At 35.2% G+C, this 27695-nt stretch overlaps 3 protein-coding genes across 4 annotated transcripts; 2 read left to right on the plus strand and 1 right to left on the minus strand.

The window, feature by feature from the left end:
* The first annotated feature begins 1244 nt into the window (after window positions 1-1244).
* Window positions 1245-6578, plus strand: LOC137950451 (sm-like protein LSM7). Of its 2 annotated transcripts, none has more exons than XM_068796920.1 (6): window positions 1245-1409; window positions 3414-3460; window positions 4195-4276; window positions 4802-4873; window positions 5500-5552; window positions 6164-6578. In XM_068796920.1, the coding sequence occupies exons 2-6, from the start codon at window positions 3458-3460 to the stop codon at window positions 6251-6253; spliced, it is 300 nt and encodes a 99-aa protein (XP_068653021.1). In that variant the 5' UTR covers window positions 1245-1409; window positions 3414-3457; the 3' UTR covers window positions 6254-6578. The 2 variants fall into 2 exon arrangements, with proteins under 2 accessions (XP_068653021.1, XP_068653022.1); XM_068796921.1 differs by having other exon boundaries at window positions 1399-1482.
* A 1127-nt stretch (window positions 6579-7705) lies between these two features.
* On the minus strand, window positions 7706-14914 carry LOC137950450 (probable chlorophyll(ide) b reductase NYC1, chloroplastic). The gene is made up of 10 exons (XM_068796919.1): window positions 14501-14914; window positions 11994-12072; window positions 11764-11899; window positions 11265-11339; window positions 10947-11142; window positions 10585-10653; window positions 9279-9418; window positions 8994-9116; window positions 8291-8483; window positions 7706-8113 (listed from the first exon to the last, which is right to left on the minus strand). Exons 1-10 carry the CDS (start codon window positions 14855-14857, stop codon window positions 7928-7930), a joined length of 1554 nt encoding a protein of 517 aa, XP_068653020.1. The 5' UTR covers window positions 14858-14914; the 3' UTR covers window positions 7706-7927.
* Window positions 14915-18259: 3345 nt separating this feature from the next.
* LOC137950425 (uncharacterized) lies at window positions 18260-27054 on the plus strand. The gene is made up of 13 exons (XM_068796880.1): window positions 18260-18440; window positions 18812-19006; window positions 19158-19294; window positions 19387-19536; window positions 20015-20116; window positions 20736-20900; window positions 21047-21157; window positions 22332-22429; window positions 24523-24646; window positions 25711-25800; window positions 26177-26221; window positions 26330-26650; window positions 26751-27054. The coding sequence occupies exons 1-13, from the start codon at window positions 18374-18376 to the stop codon at window positions 26775-26777; spliced, it is 1632 nt and encodes a 543-aa protein (XP_068652981.1). The 5' UTR covers window positions 18260-18373; the 3' UTR covers window positions 26778-27054.
* The last annotated feature ends 641 nt before the right edge of the window (window positions 27055-27695 follow it).

The raw sequence follows: 27695 nt of genomic DNA on the forward strand, positions 1-27695 counted from the left end.
CAACGAAATACGCATATGATTAATTATAAATAATAAATAAATAACGTTATAAATAACAAAAACGAAAGTAATACGTTGAGTTATTTAATTTATTAATAACATATGATATACTTTAACCTAAAAATTAATAATTTAAGAGAAAAAATTGATCTAATCATAACTTTAACACACTATATATTTGTACATAATATATTTTATGTATTATAATTAATAATATATTATCACAAAATTTAAAACCATTGGTTTAATTAACTATAGCAATCGGATAATTATGCCAAAATAATTTATCAAATATTTGAATCATGACTATTAAATCACTATTTTAATATAGTAATTATAAAATAAATATATTAAATAAATACAAATAAATATTTTATATTTAAAAAAAAAAGATTTTTATGACGCTAGTTTCGCCGTTGCGGTAGGGAAAATTAAACCATCGTCGTCTTCCTCAACAGCAAGCCAGCGGGCAACGGGCCAGTGGGCAACAGTGAGAGGCCGATAAGCTCTACAACAGATGCTCAACCTCCCGTGCTCTGCGACGGAGGTCGAGAGGGAGAGGAGAGGGAGGATGACTGTTAAACCGAAGCCGATGGCTGAAATCAAAGCCAAATGGGGAAATTGATGCCGAATTGAAGTAGAAATTAAGAAATTGAAGCCCAAATATCAAAATCGAGTGGGAGGTCTATAGTGTCATATACACGATTCTCAAAATGGGTGAAAAACACTTTCCACCGTTTACTCTTAGGACATGAACTCCCGAGTGATAGATGATCATGTATATGACATGAAGTTTGGCGCTCCCTTCCCCAATGACTTCAGGACATGAACTGAGTAATGCACATGAAGACCATGTCCTGAGTGATATTGACCCCCCCCCCCCCCCCCCCCCAAAATGTTGAATATTTCATGATTGATTCATATAGTATTTTTAAAATAATTAGTCTTAAATATAAAAATAAAAATGAATGAATATCGAGAGTATATATATATAGATAGATAAATATATAGATAGACACAACCGTATCAGATATCAGCTCATAGTAGGTTTCGGGCTACTCGATCGACCCTTCAATCTGTCGATACAGGCCCATACAGGGAAGTGTATTGGCCCATAATCCAATATGTATCAGATTTTAAGGTCTCTTGATACGTATGAGAAAATCCGATACGGGCAACTCTGTAACGTATCCTGATTTCTGTGTCAGGGACACCCTGGTATATAAACCGACCCTGAGAGAGCGGGAGGCACTACATTGCCTGTGGCGCGTCACTTTTCTCGCCTTTCGGGACTCGACTGCTATCCTCCTCCGCTCAACGCTGTCAGCCTGTCACTGCCATTGTCCTCTGCACCGAACGTCCTCAACATATTCATAGGCAGTCTCAGTTCTCCGTTATCTTCATCCTAGGTTTGTTGCCGACCTCCGCCTCATTACTGTTCCCGTTGGACTCCTACAGTCCTGGCTTCACTAGTTTTTCCAGGTTTGTTAATCCCATCCATCTACTTTAGGTAAGAGTCGTATGTAGTAGTAGCGGTTAGGGAAGTGGAAGGGATGAGTTAGGAGTTATACGAGTTATGGAATCTGTAGGGTGGGATTCCCAAAGCGTCTTTTACTGTTTGGATGCTCCCTTTTTTGTGCGTCTGTGGACTGAATTTGGGTTTAGGTATTCGAATTTACTAATTATGCAAGTTTCGCGTCCAATTATAAAAAGAATTGTTCCTCTGGTTTTGGTTTTGTTGTCGTTAAGATTTCATAAGAATTTTACTATTGATCTATCCAAAAAGAAGTAATTTATGCTGGTTCTTCAGCTCATTCGATAGGAAAACGCAAATATCATTTTAGAGACGGAATAAGTGATTTCTCACTGAAATTGTTTTTACCTAGCCTCTGTCAGGTCTCAGGGTCTCATACTAGTCATTGACATTATAGTTATATAATCCATTAGATGTTTGTTTGTTTTGTCATCTTTTTACCCAAATTATGTGAGAACAGTTGTGTCAAGTGACAAATTACTCAGAATCTGTTGAAGTAATTATAGGGGAATGATCGTTGGGCATGCAAGAGGCAACTTGGTGAACTGCACATATTTTGTGGCAGAGGAAAAGAAAACCAATGGCTATGCGGTAACAGTCATTGAAGAGATAAGAAGCTAAAGATTGTCGTGGGTTTGGCTTTTCTCAGATAGTTTCTAAAAGTGGAAATCATCCACATTGTGAGGGATCAATAAACCCCTCTGCTTTTGGAGCTACAACAAACTTAAAGCCCATTATTGACAACCCTTTTGTTAATGCCGAAATCAATTTGTTGTAGGGAGATACGTGTTTTGCACTTTTAGTTAAACAATAGACTATTAGGGACGTATATAGCTGATCTTTCCCATAAATTTTGAAAATGAGCAGTGCCATCTGTACATTTCCAGAACTGCTCTGAGGGTTACCGGCTTCTAGGATGAGAGTAAAGTAGCAATGGATGGGGGGGAGAAACAAGGGAGGAAAGAGACAGCAAAAGTTAGGAAAGATAAATCAATATATGATGCTGCAATGCAAGGGAAACCATATCCACTTACATGCTGCCATGCCAACGAGTAACAACAAGTATGGTTACCAAGTGGAATTTGAAAGTTATGCAGTTAAAATGAAGATCAATAATAATGAAAGCAAGCTTGTTTCTAAAATTATGTATTTGAACGTTAGCTTTTGGAAATCCTGGCACCCATGTGCATGATCCTGAATTGAATAAAAGGATATGAATTAGTTTCTTGGGTTAGATCTTTTAATCTTCTGCTAAATGCACAAATTGACTGCCTGGCATGTTGGGCCAGACCATTCAGCATTTGAAGTGCTCATGTGCCGCTACATCACCGCCCTCTAAGTGGACACATTCTCTGATGCATTTATGTGCATAACTCTCTCTCTCTCTCTCTCACTCCCTCCCTCTCACTCTCTCTCTCTAGTTACTAAGCAAGAAAAAGGGTAATTATACAAGTACGATAGCTGTGGCATACATTTTCTTTGTTCTGCCTCTGGTGCTCTAACGAAAAAGCTTTAGAGAGGTCCCTCTGCCAATGACTTGGTTGACTCTCTTGGTAAAAAAGGATCTCCCTTCAATCTCTCGTTGTTAGGGATTCCCTTGCCTAGTTTCTTTTGTTTGTTGCTGTCTGGCTTGAAATAAAAATTGCCTATCTAAAAAAAAAAGTAAAAAAAGAAAGAAAAAGAAAATGAGGTTTCCCTCATCCTCATTTATGCACTCATGGCTTGATTGGTGTCTTTCTTACTTGATTAGCTAATTGGTCTTTTCTCTTCATATTTAGTTAAGTTTGTCTTTTATCATCTTTTCAGTAAAAAAGCCTTGCCTTATGTCATTTCTGATGAGAGAGAGGTATGCAACTCTGCTGTTTGGATTTGATTGCAGGTTATCTTTGTTGATGCCACTGAAGTAGGACTACAACTTCTAAAATGGTGAGATTTCCAATGTTGCATTTCCTTTTAGTTAGGAGCTTCTTTTTGGATGTCTTGAGCTTCAAGAATTAGAATTTTCCATCCTGGAGATTTCGGTTTTTCAATGTTGCAACTCTTATCAGTTAGGAGCTTATTTTTGTCCTAGATGGCTGGCAGAGAATTTTTCTAGCCTGAACTTTTCTGCTTTTTAGCATAGCTTGTTTCGGCTTTTAGCAGTGAAGTAACTGTATCAAGACTTCTGCAAGTTTCACTGTTAGTACATTTGAATTATTGAAATTCTTACTTGTAGAATGGTATGGAAATGCTCTGCTTCTGATTGAACCTGTAGACTGTGCGAACTGTTTGGATTCAGTCCCTTGAGAGTTATTGAAATTCTTACTAGTAGAATGCTATGGAAATGCTATGCTTCTGATTGAATCTATAAACTATGGGCCTGTTTTTGGTTAATTCCCTCACCTACCCCCACAAAGTTCTTTGCTTCATCATTTGGAAAAAGGAACTCAGACGTCTCCTGAAATTTAGATATTACCATCACTACAAAATTGACCTTAATCAGAAAAAAGTATTTTTATTCTTGTTTTACGCTCTTATGTTTTACTAATTTTTGTTTTCCTGTCTTATTTCTATTGTAAGTCATTGACTACCTATTAATCTACCAGCCCAGTTATCATGTGACTGCTCTAATCAGCCTATTCAAGTTATTTTTTTCAATTTTTTAACCTTTCTGTCTTCAGTCGGGTCGTAAGGAAACTGTTCTTGATTTGGCAAAATTTGTTGACAAGGGTGTTCAAGTCAAACTTACTGGTGGACGGCAAGGTCAGTAATCCATTTCTCATTACTCTTGTCTATTTGAAAAGTTCTGATAAGCTGCTGTTTGTGCATTTAACATCCATGCCCCTATTAAATCTGTTTTATTACATAAGAGTTGCTTCTGCTATTGTGGTTTTACTTTTTTGAATCTCAAAATGAAGTATCCAAATCATTATGTCCAGGTGGATTTGATAAGATATTCTTTTAGGTCAAAATGGGAGAAAATGGATTCATGTAGGTGATCCCATCATACATGGGCCAAGGCTGAGGAGTAAAAGAATAATAATAAGAAGAAGACTGTGTTGTCTATCATTTAGTAAACCTGGCTTATTTATGTGGAATTGTTACCTTTGCATTTTACTGCAGATAAATTGTGGTAGATGTTGTTTCTGTATCACAAGATTAAGCGCTAGCACTTCTTCTTGTTCTGTGTTTATTTTATTATCTTCAGAAGTTTTTTCCCGTTAGTTTTCTGCTGAACCTGTTAAGGCCTATTTTATGGTTCATAAGTCAGTGTCTTCTGTTTTACAGTCACAGGAACTTTGAAAGGATATGACCAGTTACTGAACCTTGTACTGGATGAAGCTGTAGAGTTCTTGAGAGGTATCACATTGTAGTTCACTTGCTCCTTGCCATGACTGGTAGTATGAGACATGGATTATGTATTCATTTAATCTATGATGTCTTTTCTAGTAGCAGTTAACTTTGATTGTAGAATTTGTGTTTGAGTCTTCTTATAGAGTTGAGCAGAAAATACTTTACTGACTATAATGGTAGTTTTTCTTTCTTAAAAGCTGATGTCAATAATTTTGCCTTATGGAGATTAGTTCATGCCTTAGCTTGATATCCAACCATCCATAATTTTTTTTATATTTTTTTTGTCATCTCATTCTCATCAGCTAAAAAAAAATTCCGGTCCTATTTTTTGAGGAGCTGTCTAACTATTTTACTTTTAAAATTACAATGCTTTCTTTTCAATTCAAGTGAGATTAGTAATTCTAAGGTCTACCGAGGTATGCCTAAGAACTTACCTTGGGTGGTCTAAGGTGGCAAAAGAGACCGAGCTGTCCTCAAGATAATATTTCATGTGTTTTACCTATGGGATGTCTTCTTTCTGTAATTATTATTTTCCAAGTCTACAAGTTAAACTGTATCGTGGCAATCAAAGAGCATGGTTTTCATTATTTTCATGTGGAGGTTGTATTTATGTTGCCTTTCTTTTACTACAGATCCAGATGATCCACTGAAGACTACTGATCAGACTAGGCGTCTTGGCCTCATAGTATGTTACTCTTTCTTGATACTAATTTAGATTACATTTCTGCTGTTGACATCTAATTATGAAGAAACTTAATATTCTGTAAAGAAAAGCACCTCTGTAGACACTAAATCAAGTGGCACTTCAAAATTATCACTTTTTTTTATATCACATAAGCGGAAATTCACTTGCATAAGAACCCCCTCTCTGATATGGAGGTTTACCAGTTTGGATTTATACTTCATATCTACACGCAAGTTTGTGATTCTACTCATTGTTAACTTGTGGGAAAGAGCATTTAATAAATTTTGATAATTTCCATCTTCGTTCATTTTCGTTTGAGTATGCTTCAGGTTGGGAGAGTTGAAATTTGGAAGCATTTTGATTAGGCTCGAAAATGTAGTGTGTTTTTCTGCATAGATCTTTCAAGTTTCAAATATTAAGTCATTTTTTTTTGTAGCATTTGTAGCATTTATTAAGTTATTTTTATTTTTATTTTGTGACTTGACCAACCATCCAAATGCTATCCTTGGATTTGATCTAGACAATCTTAAGCATCAGACGCAGTTGCAACATGCATATATCATTCAGAGAATGAAGCATTTCTGCTACTTAATCACTTACTCATCTTGTAGGTCTGTCGAGGCACTGCCGTGATGCTTGTATCCCCAACTGATGGGACTGACGAGATCGCTAACCCATTTGTCCAGCCTGAGGGCGCATAGTGTAGGGTAACGTTAACCCTTAGCTTCGTAGTGGCTGCAATCAGCAACTTTTACTGTTCCAGGTAATTCATAATGATCCAGCTTTCGAAGCTAGAAGCAATTGACTGGGTGGGTTTAAGAACTTTCAGATAGGTACAACAATTTCTGTAACATTTTCAGGCAGGTGAAGATGGTATTATCAAATAGATGTGAATACCAGGGTGAGTTTAGGTGTGATGCTCCACTATTGAAACATGTTATATTTAGGCCAAACTGAAATGAGTGTTATTATCAGAGAGAGCCCCCTTCTCTTAGCAAACATGCTATACCTTCAAGCTGGTCAGAACTAGCCATGTTATCAAAGAGAGCTTGGAGACTGAGGGAGGAGATTTAAAGTGGCAGATCCTCCCTCCACCCCCACCTCCTTCCTGTGCGGGAAGGTGGAGGAAAGGCCTGGGCACTGCTTCCTTCCTCTCCCAACCCATTGCTGGGCACTCCACCCACCTATTTTTTTTTCAATAATAAAAATAGAAAAAAGGTAGTGAATCTCAAAAAAGTTGGAAATCGAGGGAAAGGATCTATTTGTGGATTTTTATGGGGATTAGGGTATTTTTTTTTCTTTGTTTTTCAATGAATGAGAGGTTAATATTTTAATCGTAACCCGTGCGTTTAACGGCCGTTTGCATTAGCATTAGTTCCAAGGGAAACTAGGTTCGAGGTGTCATCTCATGTTAGGGGTGGTCGTGAAGTGCGTTAGCCATAAAAGTTCCAACTTCATTTCTCATGATAGGCTAATCATCAGCAATGCGAATACAGTGATATTATGTTATTTGTTTCTTTTTTATACTTACTCTTTTTAATTTTATTTTGATTAAAATAAATAAACTATTTCGTTATTATTTGTTTTTCTTAATTATCCAATCTTTTCCACGTGTAAATAAATAGATAAAATATCATATTTTTTATTATAATTATAAAATTTTAAATAATTATATAAATAAGTATTATTAATAAAAATATTTATATTTATAAAGATAAAAATGAGCGAGGTCATCTTACTTTCAACCACAGTGTAATAATTTTCTCTTAATCTTTATAAAAGAGAAATGAAGAAAAATTGGAGCTTTTCCCTTGGTGATCCAATCGGTGATGTTTTTTCTCTTTTCAACCATCTGAGGGAGGGCAGGTTTTGTTGTCTTAGGTATCCAAGATAAATAGATAGGACAATGCCTTTATTGTACCTAACAAATATATAAAGTCTTCTCTTTAAGTATTTTTGAGTAATCAAGTATCATTCATAGATTTTCTATTTAATAAACGGATAAACGAATTAAAATTACCTGAGAGTTTTTAATTGAATAATATTTTTTATATTTCATATCCATTTACAAGTGACTGAATTAAACTGACAAATTACGTAAATGGATAAAATTACAACACATACTAATCAATTATACAACTGGATTGATGGTATACAAAGTTGTTAATACATTTTTTTTCAATGGAAGAAGAATACATGAAAAATTCATTTACATGACATAAGCAACTACCAATGTAGACGCTGATGAAATCGATGGTGCCGAATGCGACACAAAAGGAAAACTGAAAGGAATGAAAGAGAAGGATTCTGCAGTTCTGTGCGAGTTGGTCTCCAACAAGTATCTTCTGGTTTTTCAATGGCGGCGCATTCACATATCAGGTTCCTGATAGTGGGCCGGACGAACTCGAGAGGATTATGAAGGCACAAACAACAGAGAGGGAGAAAACAGACACCCAAGTGTTCTCTGTGTACATTTCTATGGCATCAGTGAAAGAGAATCTCGCACGGCTCTCTGCCCAGTTACGGATGCGATCTGCCTCAGCTGCATACAATGCTCTCCCCTGGTCAAACACAGATGTCCAAGTTACAGTTTCAGGTTATCAGTTCCGCAAAAAAAAAATATTACTATTCATTAGTTACCAGGATTGTTGCATTTGACACGTTCGCTGCTACTCGGTCAATCAAGAAGGAACATAACTATTGATACAAAATATTATGAAAAAGGAGGTCAACTCTACCTGCTCATCAAACCAACGACCACGGCGTACCCAGGCAGTGACAAGGGCTAGCAAAATGCGGGGAGGAGTTAAGTAGTTAATGGCTCTTCCAGATCCCTTTACTACCCGCATTCGTGGAACCAATGTTCTAGCAACAGTCTCTGGCAGCTCACAGATGATGTTAAACATTTGCTTATTTTTAAGAGTTGAACCACTGCAAACAAAATGTCCGGTCCACATAGCCAATGACACTGTCAGCATCTTTTTAAAGTTGTCTTTACATGAACACACCACACTGTACCCCATATCCTATTGAAACTCAAACCCAAGGCCTCCCCCCCTTATGTGATGACCATTGCTAGTGATCAAAGAGCCAATCTCAGTGGAAAAGATAAAAAATCCATCCAAAATGAGAAAAGAATTAAGGAAAGATAAATAACATCCAATAGGAGGTTGACACATTATACAAGAAACAAATTTTACTGGTTGAATGCAGTAGAGGAGATTGTGTTTACTACAAAAAAAAATAAAAAAAATAATAGCAATATTGACTGTTATGACATCTATAAATATCACAAACCACTCATGCACCAAAATAACTTACGGTTCAGATCATAGCTCACACATCACATCTGCATCTCCAATCATTGAACAAAATGCACAGTATTATCCGCTTCTCATAACATTCAAATATAGCCTAGAGGAAAGATACATCTGTAGTTACCTTAACAGCAAGTCAGTAAGAACCATTCCTGGCGAAGCTGTATGCACTCCAACCTTAGATCGCTTGCATTCCTTTATCAGGGATGCTTGCAGTTGCCTCAAACCACATTTGGTTGAACCATAACTACAAAGTGAAATTGGTTTAGCATCTTAGCATAACCAGCAATTGAGTAAATTCTATCTAAAACAAGATACAGGGGAGTCACTTAAAAGTTATGAGAAGAAAAATCATAAATGTAATCACCATTAAAGGTAACATCGTTGTAAGATGTACAAAATAACTTACACAGCTGTCAGAGGTGTGCTGGATCCTCCAGAACCTGCACCATCCATGTTAAATATATGACCCCCTTTCTGTTGGGATCCTATGACACGCATGGCTTCACGTGTGCAGATTATAGAACCAACCAAATTTGTTGAGACTATCTGTAAAATAACCAAATGAAGTTTTGGTGTGATAAGGTGGACTGTCATAATCACATAAACATCATGAAATGGTCAGTGATAATCAGCATAATTCTGAGAAATAAAATCTGCAAGTTCATGAGCAGTACATGTGGATGTGACCGGATTCTTCCTCTTGCTGTAAATACTAAAAACAATAAGCCCAGCTAGTGGAAGCAAATGATTTTCAGGTACCTCCAATCAGGTTTCCTGAACAAGCTTATTATCATGTTAAAAAGGGTTTCTTCCTCTGTGTCTAAGTCAACATGGATGTGCAGATCCATAGATGAAGAATAATCCCAATGAATGAAATCAAATCTTATTTTGGACTTTGCACCTCCTCGCTGAGATTAGGCAAACATGATAGGAAAACCACCCATCTAACCCATATGAATCAATCTTCTATTGATCCAATCAATGTTCTATCTTTCTTGGTTACATATTTCTCTGACCAATGGTGCTATAGATGATGGCACCTCGTGCTGGCCAACTGAGAAAAATGTAAAATGTCAGTCAATTCAGAACAGCTGCACTTCAGCTTGTACAATAACTAACATACATAAACTACTAGACCCTGAATTCTACACAACATCACTTCCTACAGTCTCCTATCATTTGTCAAATCAGCTTGATGTGAGTTCGTCTCAAACTGCATCATCCCTAGACAAGTAGTTTGTCGGATAGCCATAGTATAGAGCACGTTTATCTTACACACTTTCCAAAAAATTTCCTTAGTATTCTGGATATTCTATAGGATTAACAGTTAAAACCAACAAAATTTTCTTCAACAACTTTTCAATTCACATGATTGATACCAAGACAAATCGCCCCATGAGTGAGATCAGAATCTAGTAGGTTCTTCAGCAAAAACGCTCAAAATTACAAAACACCATTCCTAGAGTTCTTTTCTTTCATTTTAGTGGTTTACTTTTGCTTTAGCTTTTTGAAAAGGTAAATGACCCCTCAGTGGGAGCAACATTAGAAGTTTATGGTTTAGGAAGAATTTTCAGATACCTCCTTTTAAGTAGAGGTAAACAAATGGCACTTCATGTCCTTAACAGGATAACTTATTACATCAAAATTATTATTTTTCTTCTTCCTCAGCCACTGCTCTCCTGAGATGCATGACAAAAAAGAAGAACACATACCTGCTGAATATCTTCATTCGTAAATTGCAATAATGGCCTGAAACCTTTGTTTGTGCCAGCATTATTAATCTGTCCCAGAAACAAAAAAATGCACAACTTTATACCTGATAAATGAAAAAAAAATTAAAGAAGTGTTGGTTTCTTGAGCGTATCCCTAGGTTTTCTTCTAGAACCATGGATTTGAGCTCTGTTATATGCACAATGCTGGTCAAGCGAGAACAAGACCCTGTTCGAGATAAACTAATTCCAAACTTCCATCAGATGAACAGGCCCTCGTTCTTGTCGTCACATCAGTTGTCAAGATTTCAAGCTTCCTTAAACGGCAAACTTCAAGTTAAAATTAACATAGTGATTAAACTCACCCAAATATCTATACATCCAAGTTCAGTATATGCAAAGTTAGCCAGTGTTTTGACGTCATCAGCTTTGCAGACATCACATGCAAGGCCAATCACTTTAGCATGTCTCATACTTGTTTTAGACTTAGTACTTGCTGTCAGCATACTTTCTTGCAGATGCTCTTGGAGCTCTTCAACAGTTTTGTTGACAGATTCAGGACTGCCTTGAGAAAAAAGTCCAAGGTGGGATGTAGAAGTATGAGTCAACTTGAGATGGATAAAATAGAGTCACAAAGTAAAAGAGGTATGGACAAAAGGTAATATCAGAGATCTGAACAATACCTTCGAGAAGTAACAACAACACGGTCCCCAGAAAGTAGAAATTCTCTGGCAAGTGCTTTTCCCAGTCCTCTTGTGCTGTATTAGAAGACAAATGTGGATAAACACAAAGAACTTAAAGAAATTTTTATAGGTTATTTCTTAGGCACCGGATATATATTCAGGTGTTTTATTTCTATGTAGCATTTGAAGACTTTACACCAACATTTCATAATCCGATGAATTGCAAGTCATAGTTATTGTAAACTAAAGTAATGTTCTCCTCATTTGAAATCACACAAGGTACATGGTAGTTTGACAACAAGAAATCATTCCGTTCATAACTATTAGTACTTTTTTTGTTTTTCACATATATGCACAATTATGGTAACATGTTCAAGAAGTCCATAAATGAAAATAACATTATGCAGAGCGGTTGTTACCTTTTAGTTTTTTTAAATGAAAGTTGCAGACGGATGTATGTAATGACAATACCATGCAATGAAAAGAATAAACATAATACCTTCCTGTTATGACAACGTTTCGAGGACCAGCCCTACAGTGCTCCTCTAAAACAATGTTTGCTCCTATCATTGTTCCAATGATAATCCCACCAAGCCAGCTATACCAAATCAAATTATTCATCTGACTGTCCCCACCTAGATAGCAGACAAACATCAGGAAGTTTAGATTCCAATCTAGCATTAGCATTTTCAGACACCCAGGATTTTGTAAAAGGACAAGAAAGCAAACCTGACAACTGGAAACCAATTGCAAGAATTACTCCGGTGCTCATCATGGTGAACAGATACCTTCCAAATTGGGTGGCAAACTGGATTCAAATGGGAAAAAAAAATAATCTCAAGATTTTAGAAGTTGCAAACTTTGTCAATATTACGCCTTGGCAGAGAAGTTAATTAAAATATTTTGGTCAAGACAAACATGGAATGTATGAGAATGAAAGACACAAGCATGTCATGGGTACAGAAAAATATGAAATTTTAAAGTGATTTACCAATTATAAAGTTCAAATTTTATAACAGATATGAGCATTTTGAATGGTGATGGAGATGAATATGAAGAGAAGTGACCAACAAGTAACATATGATTTACACTCAGTAACAGGAACAGAAAAGCATGGATATGCTAAGAGGTGTCCTCTGGGGCCAGAATTTCTAGTCTGCCAGCTGCTAATCAGACAGGAAGCTAGCTCAATATTAGTTGTTTTAGTATTAGACTTCAGAGCCGTATTAAAAAATCTTATCTACAGAGAATCAGCCGCGGACATTAGCAACACAGTGATTGACTTGAATGTAGCTTATAAAAAAATCAAGACTAGGAGTCATAGACCTGACATGGATGCTGGATTCTGGAGGTTTGAAAGTCAGAAAGTACAAGAATTCTGGAGCAATTCTCAATATCCTAGTCCAGATTAAGTTATTCACAAACCCGAAAGCCATATATTGCCATTTGTAGCATACAGCCAGCTATGGCCAGCTATGGAAGCCCCAAAATAGTTCCACTTTTCCTCAGTTTTAACGTCTGTACTTATCTCAGGAAAGTAAGAATCACAGATCCAATACATTAGCTAATTACTACTTCCAAGACAAGGAAATCTAAAACAACCAGCATACATAAATGTAATTTTCAACTCAGAAAGCTTACTAACAACTATAGAAAACTTCAGGTTATAAATAATATAGTTAATGGGAAGCAAACTAAAAGTTTGGTTAAAACAACAAAAAATCTAGATCGTTATGACGAAAAAACTGAGATAGACAGGTTTAACATCTGTATACAATACAAAGATGTCAAGTAACTTCTTTACAACCTCAGTAACCACCTACAGGTAACACTAGGATCAGTGTTCTAATATCAGGACCAAATTAGAAGATTCAATTGAGCGAAATAGGAGATAAAACCCCTTTCCTTTGATAAACTGAACAACCCAGCAAGCTGAACCAGTTTTCACTTGAATTTACCTTTTATCTTAACACTTTTGCCTTGTTTACTTGTAAAATTCAAACTTTGAAAGGTGAATTTCAAGGTCGGATATCTATATCATTGAAATGAAACAAGATATGCATTATTTTTTATTCATCTTTTTCAGTTACTTTTTTAAGAATAATGAAGAAACATTACATGGGCTCCTTAACTTTGGCAATTTCTAATAACAAAGATCTACTTTAAAATTATTTTCATGATAGCAGGCCTGTGATGTATGCTGCATTGTAGGGACTATTTGTCATTATGACGACATTGTTGCTTGTCATGGGTTCAGCTAGAACAGGCTGGGCCACTTACTAGATAAGATCGTGAGATTTTTAACAGTTCCTCACCTGGTTCCCATCTAAACTATGCAGGCATTTTGGAAATTTACGGGCATTTACAATAGAACGGGTCATTTAAAAGTGTGCCTTGGGCTCTATGTAGGCAATGTCAAACATGCAAGAGCCTGCATGAAGGTTTTCCAGAAATTACCTATTTCGTTTTCAATGGTTGGGTTCGTTATCAGAAAAAATGTGAAAACACACACAAACGAAGTTAAAACTTAGGCACCCAAATTTTTAGAAGTGTTTTCTAGAAGTGGAAATTCCCAATTAATCTTTTGTAATTCAACTTTTTTGCCAAACGCAGATGTGAGCAAAATGCAAAACCAAGATGGACTATAATTTCACCAGACACACTGATCCATTAAACTAATGTTCTTCATTGAAAGACACTAGTTTTCATAATACCGAACCACACAATTTGAGTATTTGATTTTGACCACCAGGAAACAAAAAAACTCCAGAACGTGAGTTCAGGATAAGAAAATTACACTGACGCGTCACTCAGAAGTCAGAACTCTAGATAGGGAAGACCACAAATGTTTTCTAAGAAGTAATAAAAGGAATTTTCTAAAACTGACAATTTGTTATCCCGTAAAAAGAATTTGTGTCGTAATGAATACCCGATAAATAAGAAGTAACAGAAAAAAGGTCCGTGTTTATACATTATCCATCAGTTCGGAAAGAAAGGTGCGAGCCTTGTGACTGACCTCGAAACGAAAGACAACATTAAAATGAATTTCTATATGTGGAGACAAACATATATAGAGCGTAGACCTGAAACTGCTTATCTGTAAATCTTCACTTAATTGACTCGCTTAATTGTGGCTTAATTGCTTATCAGTGTGTTTTAAGTGCCATGGTCCGGAATATACTGAACAATATGAGTTTAAGCAAATCTTACAGAAAAAGCATCGATTTATTACTCACTGAGAAAAAAATCTCTTCCACCTTCGCCATTACGTTTCCGTTCTCGCCTCTCAACTTCGATTCTCCTCCCGAAACCCTCAGAATCAACGATTTCAGGGAGTAAAGCACACCGTTCCTTTTCCTTGACCGCAACCTTTGCTCCTCCACAGCTCCGTCGTGCTTCTTCTCAGATTCCTCTCTATCATCGGATCTGAAAGATCGACAAAGCTGCGACGGTGAACTACGACGGTCGGCAGTCAGGCGACGGAGACACAAAGTTCCGTCTAGTTTCACCGCATTCCGGAGGAAACTACGCCTAATGATTGGATTCGGTTCGAAGGTGTGGGAAGAGAGTTGGAGCTTAGAGACGGCAGCCATGGCTGCCCGTCGATCACTGGCTCCACTGGCTCCTTTTTCCCCGGAGCCTGTCGATAAGTCTGCTGATCGTTTACGTGTTGTTTAAAAGAGCGAGCAAATATCAAATATCTACTGTCGTCAACCGTGACGGCCACACGATCACGAAACCATTCTATAGCATTCGCATTGCCACGTGGATGGTTTGCCACATCACGGGTCGCTTTTCCGTCGAGCTTACCAAACTGCCCTCCCTGAAGCAGCCACGTCTGCATGATTAGAATGCTTAGCGTAGGAGGCGTGTCGTGAAAATAGTGGCAACATATAGTCCATTTTGGGCTTCACGTCACGCAAAATGAGTTTCAACCAGTAGATAGGTGATGAACAAAACAAACATAACCAAACGCTCTAGCAAGACGGGAAAATGGTTGAAAATAAGGGAAAATAGTTGAAAAAAAAATTATTTCCAAAATACTAGAAGGATATGGTTAATAAGATAACATATTGTAACTATAATAATATCATTTATTAACACCAATAAAGCCCGAGCAACTTCTAAGAGGTGTCTATTTTTTTATTTTGCAATTCTAATTTGTCGAGAAAATAGTGGCAACATATAGTCCATTTTGGGCTTCACGTCACGCAAAATGAGTTTCAACCAGTAGATAGGTGATGAACAAAACAAACATAACCAAACGCTCTAGCAAGACGGGAAAATGGTTGAAAATAAGGGAAAATAGTTGAAAAAAAAATTATTTCCAAAATACTAGAAGGATATGGTTAATAAGATAACATATTGTAACTATAATAATATCATTTATTAACACCAATAAAGCCCGAGCAACTTCTAAGAGGTGTCTATTTTTTTATTTTGCAATTCTAATTTGTCGAGGTGTATAAGTACATGAAATTTGGTTTATAACGTTTTTTTGCTTGCAAATAGACTAAAACTTAGTAGATAATTTATTTTGGTATTGTTATAACAACAAAATCTGATTTTTTAAAAAATTTAAATCGAGTTTCAAACATAGTACAAAAGGATTTAAATATATGGAACACTTCAAAATGATCTTTCTTTAAATACAACCAAGTAACACGAGTACAATTATCCACAAATATAAAAAAAATTGAGAATGGGTAATGTTAGACACTTTTAGTGGACCCCAATGTATAGTTCAATTAAAATAAATAGACTATAACTTACTTTATATGTGAAAGAAGGACCGATACTCTTATGATAATTTCTTAACTCACACGGTAAACTAGATATACTTTTAAATGAATGACCTAAAGTCCGTAACATATATAACGATGGATGACCTAGTCTGTCGTGTCATTGTATGATAAAATCACTTCATTGTTCAAATAACGAAATCCACTTTTGTATGACCTCCACCAATCACATGTTTGATCTTTCTATCCCATAAGTTATAATAACTAGGGAAAAAATCATTGTGCAATCAAGTGTTTTTTTGTTATTTGATTGAATGATGTAAGGCTTAAGGAAAATTGTAGAATAAAGTCAACATTAGTCAATGGTAAAGATGAGGAAGGAGAAGATAAGTTTCTTAAGGAACAAATAATGTAACAACATTGTCTTCTGTTATATGGATAGAAGTAAGCCGTTTTTATAATTTCCCACATATGAATAAAAACGCTGCCCCCTTCGCTTTTGCCCAACCCATTTTTGAAATAGTATTATATAACTCTCACATGAATAAAAAATTAATATAGTGGGATCTAAAAGAAGTCTCACAGGAGAAATTCTGACAAAATTATTTCAATTTAAATGTGTTTTAGTTATTTTATTATTATATAGTTTTATTATAATTAAGAGTACTTTTTTGGGGTGTAATTGGGACTTAGGTAATTTAATTTTATTATTTTATATACTTTCTCTATTATGAACTGAGGTCCAGTGTGTTCAAATTACATAAGTCAATGAGTTTTTTTTAAATTAACAATTATGTTATGTTACATGTGATAGATATTTATATATCTTTTTTATTATTTACCATATAGAGAAATTCATTAATGCTTATATAATAAGACCTCATAACATAAAACAATATAAGATATGATGAGTTAGATAAGTTTCTTTGAATTTATTGGTCTCAAAATTCTCGTTAAGTTAATTTTGTTGATAACAAATACTTAATAAACAAATTATATGTATTAAGTAAATTTGGATATCTCAAAATGCCATAAACCAAGTTCTTGCAAACCAACTATTTGACCAACCAAGAAGAGTTTAAACGGCCTTCAAAAGATAAAAGGAATACAACCAAACTCTACCAAGAAGATCATTCGATCAAACAATCATCATCCGAAATAACTAAAAGAGATAAAAACCATTGTAAGGATCCATTCAAACTATTAGTTCAAAGCAATTGAACAACTAAAGAAAGAGAACATGCTTATCATTGAAGATTGATCAAACAACTTATATGACATTCAAAATATACGACATAGAAGAGTTGTGATGAGAAATTTAGAGTTTCAATTCAGCCAATGTATGTCTTCAAAAATCTTCCCGTCTACGTGGTTTGTAGTTCAACATGATTTTTTTAGTATTTTTCATAATTTTAGTTGATATTTCATCAAGTTTCACAAAAAAAGACAAAATAGGTTTAATACAAGTGAGTAGCATTATGCAGGCCAAAAAATAATTGGGGGGGGATGGGGGGGGCGGGGGCGGGGGGTATTAACCTCACTCCTAAATAGTCACTAGCTATTATAAAATAATAGTATTTTCAACTACAAATAGAAACTCCAATTTCAATTCAATTATAAACTTTTGATATGTATAAGTAGTAGTTTTATCAACAATAAACAAGTTTTAATTTAATATATAAAAAATAAATATATATTTTATATTTATTTATGTGTTATATTATTAAAATAATTTCCTTAAAAGATAAAAATAAAATAAAAGACGGTAATTTTGGTTAAACAACAAATTTATGATAGAAGGTTATTTTTAAATTAAATAATAAAAATTATTTACTCAAATTAATTAATTTTTTTGAAGAACAAATATGAACGAGTTTCACATGACTCTCACAAAAATAAATCTCACAAAACCAAAATTGTCACGGTGGACTTGTACAATAGCAAGTCTCACAAAAAAATTTCAAGTGTTTTAGTTATGTTAATATTTTATTTAATTTATTTGTAATTAGATTATAATTGTTTAATATATTTTATAAATTACCATGTTTTCACAATTTTCTTACTCCACCGCCATTGTGGGCATCATATTCGAGATTACACTATTTTTAATTCAGCCAATAGAGAAGCTTCATGGACACCGCCTAAAAAAGACGTCCGCGGACCGCCGAAATCCATAAAACAACGACGTCGTCGGAAAGCGGTTACATTACGGGCGAATGGGAAGTCGGTCTGCCTCCCTGCTATTATATATATGTATAGATTTGTATCACGACAGAGCCCTAAAGATCTCCCGCCCTTCTTCCTTCTGCCTTTTGTATTTCTTTATACTTCGAAATGCAAAACTGAAAACGCTGTCCGACGTCTCTAATGGCCCGCAGCTGGAGGCTCTTTCCATTATTCTCTCGCTGTATCCTGAATCCAGCGGTACGAGATGGTTAGCTTCTACTCTTCTTCTTCTTGTTTTCCTATTTCCTTTTATCTTTTTCTTTTCAATTTATTCATTCTTTCTTTTTATGGATTTTCTAGGCTTAGCACGTGAAGTTTGCTGATACAGTGTTACTTCGTTTATTTTCTTCCTTTCAATTTTCTCATTCTTAAGTCGAAATTGCCGAGGAACTGTTACTTTGTTTGTTGTTTTTCTTTTCAATTCTCTCATTATTTGCCGATGGAGTGTTACTTCATTTATCTTTTTTTTTTTTTTCTTTTTAATTTCTTTATGGGCTATCTAGGATAAAGACTCAAAAGTTGCCGACGGAGTGTTAATCTATTTCTTTTCATTTTTCTCGTCCTTCTTATGGTTTCAAGGATTAGGACTCGAAATTTACCGACGGAGCTTGCACTCCGGAGTAGCTTCGTGTGGGATAATCCCAAAATATGAAGGCGATGATTCTGTCATCGAGGACGAGATCGCGAGGATCCGGCAAGAATTCAATGCGGCAAAGCGGTGCTTTCCAAATATTCCTGTGGCTATGAAGGAAATGCCTAAGATGAATCCCAGAGGTTTGCTTTATTGCTATCTTGTGTATATTAAATAAGCGGATGTTGTATAAATTTGCATTTTCTACTAATGTGTGTGCGTGCGTTTCCTCGTATATTAACTGAAATCTTATCTTCTTTTTGTCGTTATTTATCCAATTTTGATTGTTTTTAGGGATATATGTCAATAAGAACCTCAGGTTGGACCGCATTCAAGTCTTTGGATTTGACTACGATTACACATTGGCACATTATTCTTCTAATTTGCAGAGTTTGATCTATGACCTTGCAAAGGAACACCTTGTTAATGAGGTCAGTGTTGTGCTGATGATAATGTTTTTTATATGTTCCTTGACTTCATTTCCATAGTTGAACGACTAATGTGGTTCCGATTGTCATTCCAGCTTAAGTATCCAGAGAGTTGTTCACAATTTAAGTATGATCCCTCATTTCCTATCAGGGGTTTATACTACGATAGACTAAAAGGATGTCTTTTGAAATTAGATTTCTTTGGATCTATTGAGCCTGGAAGTTGCTTCTTTGGGCGCCGCAAGGTAAGTTAGCTTATCATTGTTGGCGTTATCTGAGCTCCTTGATCTTGGTTTCCTGTTGCTAATCATGTAGAGAAGTAGTTCATTCATAAAGGTGCATGGGGATTTTCTGTGAAAAAAAAGCTTGATAAAAGAAATATGGGTTGATTGATGTATCCAACTTTTAATGTGGAAAGAAAAATGATTTTATGCTGTTAAATAGTAGAAAGTCATAGCGCATGTTTCTTTCTCATTTTTATAGCTTGACTTTTATTTTTTTTTAAAAACAACCATTAGTTTCTTTTGGAAAAATAGATCAATCAATCTATTAAAATAACTTAGGGTATTCTTAGAAGTTTGCATCTGGCTGTTTAAAGAATCTGGTCAATTCTTCTTATTGTCTTGTCTTATTTTGATCTTTGGACTGACTAGTGAGCAATAAATGTTGTACTGATACCATTTTTTTGTTCTTTTTGTTCTCTTTTTTGGCACATGCAACCAGCTCAATGGACATGAAATAAAAGAAATATATGGGACACGACATATAGGTCGTGACCAAGCACGTGGGCTTGTTTGTTTAATGGATTTCTTTTGCTTCAGTGAGGTAGAGCCTGGTTCTATGATTCTGATTATTCTTAACTGTCATTTGGTGTTACTTTATGATTTCATGTCAATTGATATTATTTTGATGTGACATGCACAAAAAAAGCATCATATGCAATTTTTTTCTCTGTTTTTTTAGTTTTTTGGAAATGGGTTGTGTAACAAAAATGCTAATTCTGTTGTCTAGTAATAGTAGTAAGGGGTGAATTTGCATAAAAGAACATTATCGTAAACCTATTAAATATCAAATTTCTGCATAATTTATTGAGGCCAGTGTACATTTTTTTACTGGATCACAGCCCATCACCCTTTTCAACTTGTCAAGCATGTCTTGGTTGTAGGCTCAGCTAGTTTGCACATCTTATTTGTTGCCTTGTTTTCTTCAACATGGTGCATGTATGTGTGCCGGGTCCCTTCTGCAATTTTTATACATCTACGTTATGGCATTAGCTGTATGTCATGACACTATTCTAGCTTATATATTATTTGTATGCCATATCTCTTAGATATACCATCAAATGGTCCTAGTGGAGCTGTCATCATAGAGGGTACCGTAGAAGTGTAGAATGTGAAAATGATGGAATATGTATTAAAGTTTGTAATTGTTTGGTGCCATATAGGCATGTCTTCTTGCAGATATTGTCCAGCATTTTGTTGATGCCAAGTTGGATTTTGATGCTTCCTACGTATACCAAGATGTCAATCATGCAATCCAACATGTTCACCAAAGTGGATTGGTTCACAGGGAAATTCTTTCTGATCCTCAAAGATATCTCATGAAAAATGTAAGTCGTTAAGACATAAAAAATATAGTTTGGATAAATACATGTATCTTTATTTAAGGAAGTCTAAAGTCTTGGTTATGCAGTGGTTACACTTCTTTTGTTTGTCTTGTCTCTGAGGCTTTTGACTCAGTATTGAAATACTCCAGGGTCGACTCTTGCGCTTCCTGGAAATGCTTAAAGAGAGGGGAAAGAAGCTTTTCCTCCTAACAAACTCTCCGTATTATTTTGTTGATGGTGGGATGCGATTTATGCTTGAGGTGATTACCTTATTTTAGAGCTTATTTATTATCTTCTTTTAATTTTTGTGATGAGAATTGAGTCATAAAATGGTCTTTTAATGCCCAGCCCTTTTCTCCACTTTTTTTGTCTGTGTGGCTCTATGGTTCACATGTTGTCATGTATTTTGGTGGATCGTGTCTTTTGTATATCTTTTATTGAAATCAGTTTGCTTCTTGTGAGGTAACCCCAACCTTATGAGGGGAGGCAGAGTTGTCCATGACTCAGAGGGAAGTATCTGTATTGTTTTTTTTTCCTTTGTCATTGTGATTCCATGGAGGTTGAGGCAAGAGCTCTCCTCCAGGCTATTTGAGTGTTTATCTTACAATTCACATTGATTGGGTTAGTTCTTCTAGAGTAAGGCTGGTCCAGACCAAGCCTGATTCACCAATTTGACTCTGATTTGGTCGAATCAGATGTAATTTGGCTTGGTAGAAAGTTGCTATGATTTTTATTATTGAATCTAATATGATTCAGCTTGATTGCAAGTTGTTGGGATCCTAATTATTACTGTGTTCATCTGTTTAAGCACTATGTTTATGATTGGATTGGATTGTGGGTGATGATTCGATTAAGTTGTTTCATTTTAAGTAGTTGGTTACGGGCCTGGAGGGAATCAAGTTGGAATTAAAATGAGTTTTTAATTATAATCAGTTGCATGTGGGTTAAATTAGTGGGATTCACTTCCTCTGTTGTAATGTGGATTTTTAGTAAAAAGTACTTGCTGAAGAGAAAGAGCAGTCAATGATTCTTATTGAAATTCTTCTTAAAAGCAAGAAGTAAAGGAGGTCAGTTTTCCATCAAGAAAAATCAGTTGTCCTGCACCAGATTTCCAACTTCTTCTCCTCTTATCTACCTTCTTCCTCCGCTATAAATCTTTTTTTTTTTAAATGGTGCTGCTCTGCTATCAATCTTGAAACCTTAAAAAAATGCGACAAGTCTATGAAGACTATCACAGGGTTGACTCGTCTACTTGGCAGAACATGCTTTTAGGGTTGCTTCATCTTATTATTGCTGAGTAACTGCCATGAATTCTGTTCCTCATTACTGATGGATAATATCTTAAATATTTGAATATATTGTCAAGGAAATGGGCACAATCTAGATAATGTTGGAACTTATAACTGATTGGCTACTTAAAAATTTCTTGAGTAGGGCTCTCTTTCTACTCGGGACTCTTGGAGAGATCTCTTTGATGTTGTAATTGCTCATGCCAATAAGCCTACATTCTACACATCTGAGCACCCATTCAGGTATGATCTTAAACTTACTCCTTTTTTGGTTTCTCTTGTTTATACTAGACTGCTAATCTGTATTTGTCAGAACTTCTCTTTTTTAAAAATCATAGCATTGAGCCAGAATGTTCCTTTATAGTTTAACAATGGTCCTGTTGTGCTCATTCCCCCAACTATCAAATGTTATAAACTTCTTTATTAGTGAAATTTACATACATCCCCTTGGAATATTAGTGGAATCCTAGTTGTATGAGTTGCTCTGACATGCCCGAATTAAGTCAGTTCACTAGGATGATCAAGTAATTTTTGTAAATTAGGTTTCTAAGTCAATCGAGTTTTTCCATAGACTCACCCGAGTTTAGGAAATTCAGTGCAAAATAACTACTGGTCTAAGTCAATACGAGGAACTCACTAGAGCCATTTTGTTATCAGAAATAAACATTTTTGATTATTTGTTCTTCATTTAACATTATTAATATCTTTCAGGTTAAATTTATGCAATTAATTATGAGTCACACATTGAAAAGTTTTAAATATCGAAACTCAAAAATGTGTGATGTATGATTATGCTAAACTTTAAAAAACTTATACATGTATTTTGTAATATTTATTTTTAAATATGTATACACTTTTGTACTTGTAATTTCTGTCAGTAATTTGATATACCTATTTGTATATTAACCAGGCTTAATTTTTTGACTTGGTCAAGACTTAACTCAGATTGATGAGAAATCAAAAGATCGAGTTTCCATGTTTTTGGTTTGTATGTTTAACTCTGATATAAAAAGACAAAGATACCCTGTACAAAGCATACTTTTGTCTCTTCTAATGTTAGCTATAACTCTGCTAGTTTGATGGGGCTTGCTCATCATTTGTAAAAGTACCTAGGACTCCTCATATCATGATTACACGTCCTTGAATCTTTAGTGTGGCTTTGCTTATTCATGTGGCACCATCCTAGGGGACCCCAAATTAAGATGAGTTGGATCACTTTAAAAAAAGTCTGCTGTATTGGTCAGTGGGCCCATATTAAAAGTGAGGCTGGAATTTTGGTTTAAAGCCTGTTATTCTGTACCATTCATGTAAGACAGAGAAAAAAAAGTGTAATATAGTCCTAATTAGGACCTGTTATTCTAATGTGCATCCTACTTGGTGGTCTGACATCAAATGGGTAGGTCATGTTACGAATGCTAGCCTGGTAAATGATGGAAGAATATTATAAATTCTTATATCAGATTGGAGATCCTAGGCTACACTGGGAATATGTTTTTCTATATTAGAATAACGTTAGGCCTCTTAGTAGGGAGCTTATTAGGTACGCCACAAAGTGGCCCTTCTAATTTGACATGAGGCCTCTCACTTGGGTCCCACATTCCATGGATGGGCTATGTCAAAAAAGGGGCTCAGTGTCTCCGTTTGGTCACATTACATTAGTCTCACATGCGATGAACAGTCTGGTATCAAGCTAGTGTATTGTGGTCCACATTGTAGAAATGACATTGAGAACCTTCGGACAGCGGTATTGTGGTATTTCCCCATGTCATGATTAGAGTTGGGTAATGGGAGTAACGGAAGCGAGGGACATGTGTGTGATTCTATTGATATGCTGGTTGACTTGTTAAGCTTACATGTTGTTAATATGTGATAATACCGGCATATGTGTAGAGTAATTTACACTGTATTGTTACAATAATTGACATATAACTGGTTGCATGAGATAGGTATGAGTTTTGGGTCCTGTATGGTGAACAATTTGTGTGGATTCAGCGGGTCCAAAAAATTGAAAAGTCATGCAACACCCATAATTCATGATAGATGAAACACAAGATGCTTTAACTTGACATGGCCAGACCAGTAGAAGAAAAGATGAAGAAAAGGAAAATGTTTTAAACCCGGATGGAAATGAATTGAGCCTCTTGAATGAAACATGTGCTCTCTAAATAACTCACCAGAAGTACTTCAGGACTAAAAGCATCTATTTTCCAATATAGGTGAGTTCATTTACTTGATAAGAGTTGCTTGTGGCCTGTTCTTGCTCATTATCCGTTGTGTTGAATCCCTTCTTAGTTTTTCTTTTTTGGGCTATTGGTTCTCCTCAAACATTCTTGTAGGTGCTATGATGTTGAGAAGGACAAACTAACTTTTTCGAAGGTGGAGGCTTTGCTGCCAGACCAAATATATTACCATGGATGTCTAAAATCATTCCTGGAAATCACAAAGTGGAAAGGTCCAGAGGTATTACTTGTGTTTGACGGAAAAGTTCATTTGCTTATATTTTTTAGAAGTTGCATAGCTGCCATATATTCTTCCTTGAATATCCCCATTCTGAGTTTTTCATTTTGTAGGAACTTGATGATTGAGCCATTATGTTCCATGTTCGCTCTTTTTCTTTTGAGGGTCTTTTCATGTTCTTTTATATTTCTTGGGACTTTCACATACTTTTATAGTACTGAATCTATATGCTCTTGCATGGTCTAACAGTTTACTCACAGAGTTAAATCCTGTTCTTATTTGGCAGCATCTTAGAGAACAATATCTTAAAACCTAACCTTGGCTTTGACCTGCTGAAGTGGCCAAGTCTGCTTCATCCCCGTTTTTCAGATTTAAATGAGAATATATGATGGAAGATAAAATTTTAGCTGTTCTATTTTTTTGTCACCTCTTCATTTTAAAATTTGGTTTAGCCTTTTGGATTTCATGTTTTATTGTTAACTGGCTGCTCTTGTGATGATTTTATTGGTTCTCTGTTCCTGTGATATCATTTCAAGGGGGCTGGGGTATAGAACTTTGTATTAAATTGAATTAATGTTTTATTTCTCAAATATTAATATGCTTCTTATTTAAATGGTTAGCTAAATCATAGTGTCAATTACCTCCCCATTGCATTCTTCATGGTGCTTCTTGTACATCTGCTTAACTTTTGACTGCTTCTATGCTTGTGTATTGAATGTTTTGTGCTTCTTTGCTGATCTTGTTTGCAATCCTTCCAAAGTGATTTAATCTCCACCATCAGTATTTATGCAAGATAAAAAAAATTGTATCTGGAATATCTGGATCTGCCTATATGGATGCCAGAGCCTGGGAAACATAATGTGGATATTTGCCTCATCTAACGAGCTCTTCCTAACTAATTCTTGAGATCCCTAACTGCATTTTTTTTGTAGTTTCATCAATTTTTTTTTCCTCACATGTTGTGAAATGCATCTTATTTGTTTAACAACATTTTATGTGTATTTATATATAGCTTTTATCATTATTTGACTATACCACTAAAGCTTCAGTATTCAATTTTCTTGTAGGTGATTTATTTTGGTGATCATTTGTTCAGTGATTTAAGGGGACCTTCAAAAGCTGGGTGGCGTACTGCTGCTATCATTCATGAGTTGGAAGTATGAAATCTTTCCTATATTTTGTTCTTCGTTGTGCTGTTTAAAAACTTCTATTCTATCGTTATCTTGACTTACTGAAGTCCAGATATAAAATGTGTAAGCAACAAATTTTCTGGTCAAAGCATAATGGTTGAGAGATAATCTCTTACATAACTTTGAGACATGAGAGATTGTATCCATGTATGCTAGAGTAGTATATGCCAGTTGCTTCTTTGTAATGTCATTTCTATTTTGATATTTTGGTTACATGTCACCTGAGGTTATAGTGAAACCATGTCCAACTCTACTTGTCTTGATAATTAAGTTGTAGTGCGCTTCTTTTAAGAAAATAAAAAAGTTATCATAGGTTGTTGTTTCATATGCTTTCTTGATGCAGAATGAGATAAATGTGCAAAATGAAGACCATTATCGACTCCAACAGGTATGCTTGAGCAAGTAAAGTAATACAGTGTTTTGATAATATATATATATATATATGTTTTTGAAGGATTTATTATTAACTACATTTATTTACTTTGTCTGGATCTAGGCTAAGTTCCACATTATACAAGAACTGCTTGGAAAATTGCATGCAACTACTACTCATGGTCCAAAAGGAGATACCTATTTTGAGCTGTTAGCGGAACTGAATGAAGAAAGACAAAAAACACGTTTAGTGATGAAAAACATGTTCAATAGTTCTTTTGGTGCAACCTTCCTAACTGATAGTGGCCAAGAATCGGCTTTTTCTTACAATATTCATCAATATGCTGATGTCTACACTAGTAAGCCGGACAATTTCCTTTTGTACCATCCTGAAGCATGGTTTCATGTGCCTTTCGACATCAAAATCATGCCACATCATGTGAAGGTAATATGATGATTATGCACAAATGTATCCTACACCAAGCTGTTCATAAGGGTGCCGATATTTCTTGTTATAAAATGTACTAAAAGTTATTTTTGTGCAGGTCCCTTCGAACTTGTTTAAGACTTGATCGTTTGAGGTGCTTACTTCATTGTTGTTGTTTAGATAAAATTTTGTAAGAATGAAAGTTCATTTTTCCAAAGGAATCAGCAGCCAGTAGTGGACAATTGTAATGGTTGTCCCAGTGAAAGGGAAATCTGGTCATGTCAATCATAGGTGGGTTGAGAATGTAATAAGAACTCATTTTATGCAAATTCATTTCAATTTTTTCAAACATGTGTGATTACAGTCTGTTTGAACTAAATCAATTTCAAAGGTAGTAATTTAAATCGATAAATCACTGAAAAAAGTTTTTTTTCTTTTTGCCCATCTAGAATATCTACATAATTAAATCAAGAGTTAAAACATCGAGAAGACAAAAATCCACCACCTATGAGGGAGAAGTAACTTGGTCTATTTATTGTGGATTAATTTTATTCACGAGGACATTTTTTTCTTATGTGTATTTCTCTGGTAGGTCTCGCCCATCGTTTATAATCTTATTTATACCAAAGTGTCATCCTGAAATTACGGAATGAATCCTTTGCTGGGTACGAGACATTTTTGTGAAATTGTGTATTATAGGGTTGTTTCAGTGACGAATGTTCTTTAAAAAAAAAAAAACGAAAAAGACTAAATCAATTGTTAGGTACAAGCTATAAACTTTTGAGGTGTGTGTGTGTGTGTGTGTGTGTGTGTGTGTGTGTGTTCTCCGTTTACTTTTGATGGAATATACCTTAGGCATCAAAAGAACTATTGGACATGCTTCTTGTCATACAACATCATTTCTGCTAAAACCGTGTAATAGGCAACTTATTTTAGTATCATAAACAAAAGAAGGAAAGAAACTATTGGACATGCTTTTTGTTTAAGACTTGATTACCTCTATATATAGTGTTTTCTTCTTTATTGTTTTTCAAATAAAATTTTTATAACAAATAAGGCTCTC

Source organism: Aristolochia californica, unplaced genomic scaffold (assembly GCF_029961685.1).
Source record: "Aristolochia californica isolate CCGP_79_NKW_82.1479 unplaced genomic scaffold, dmAriCali1.0.hap1 SCAF_14, whole genome shotgun sequence".
NCBI classification, from domain to species: domain Eukaryota; kingdom Viridiplantae; phylum Streptophyta; class Magnoliopsida; order Piperales; family Aristolochiaceae; genus Aristolochia; species Aristolochia californica.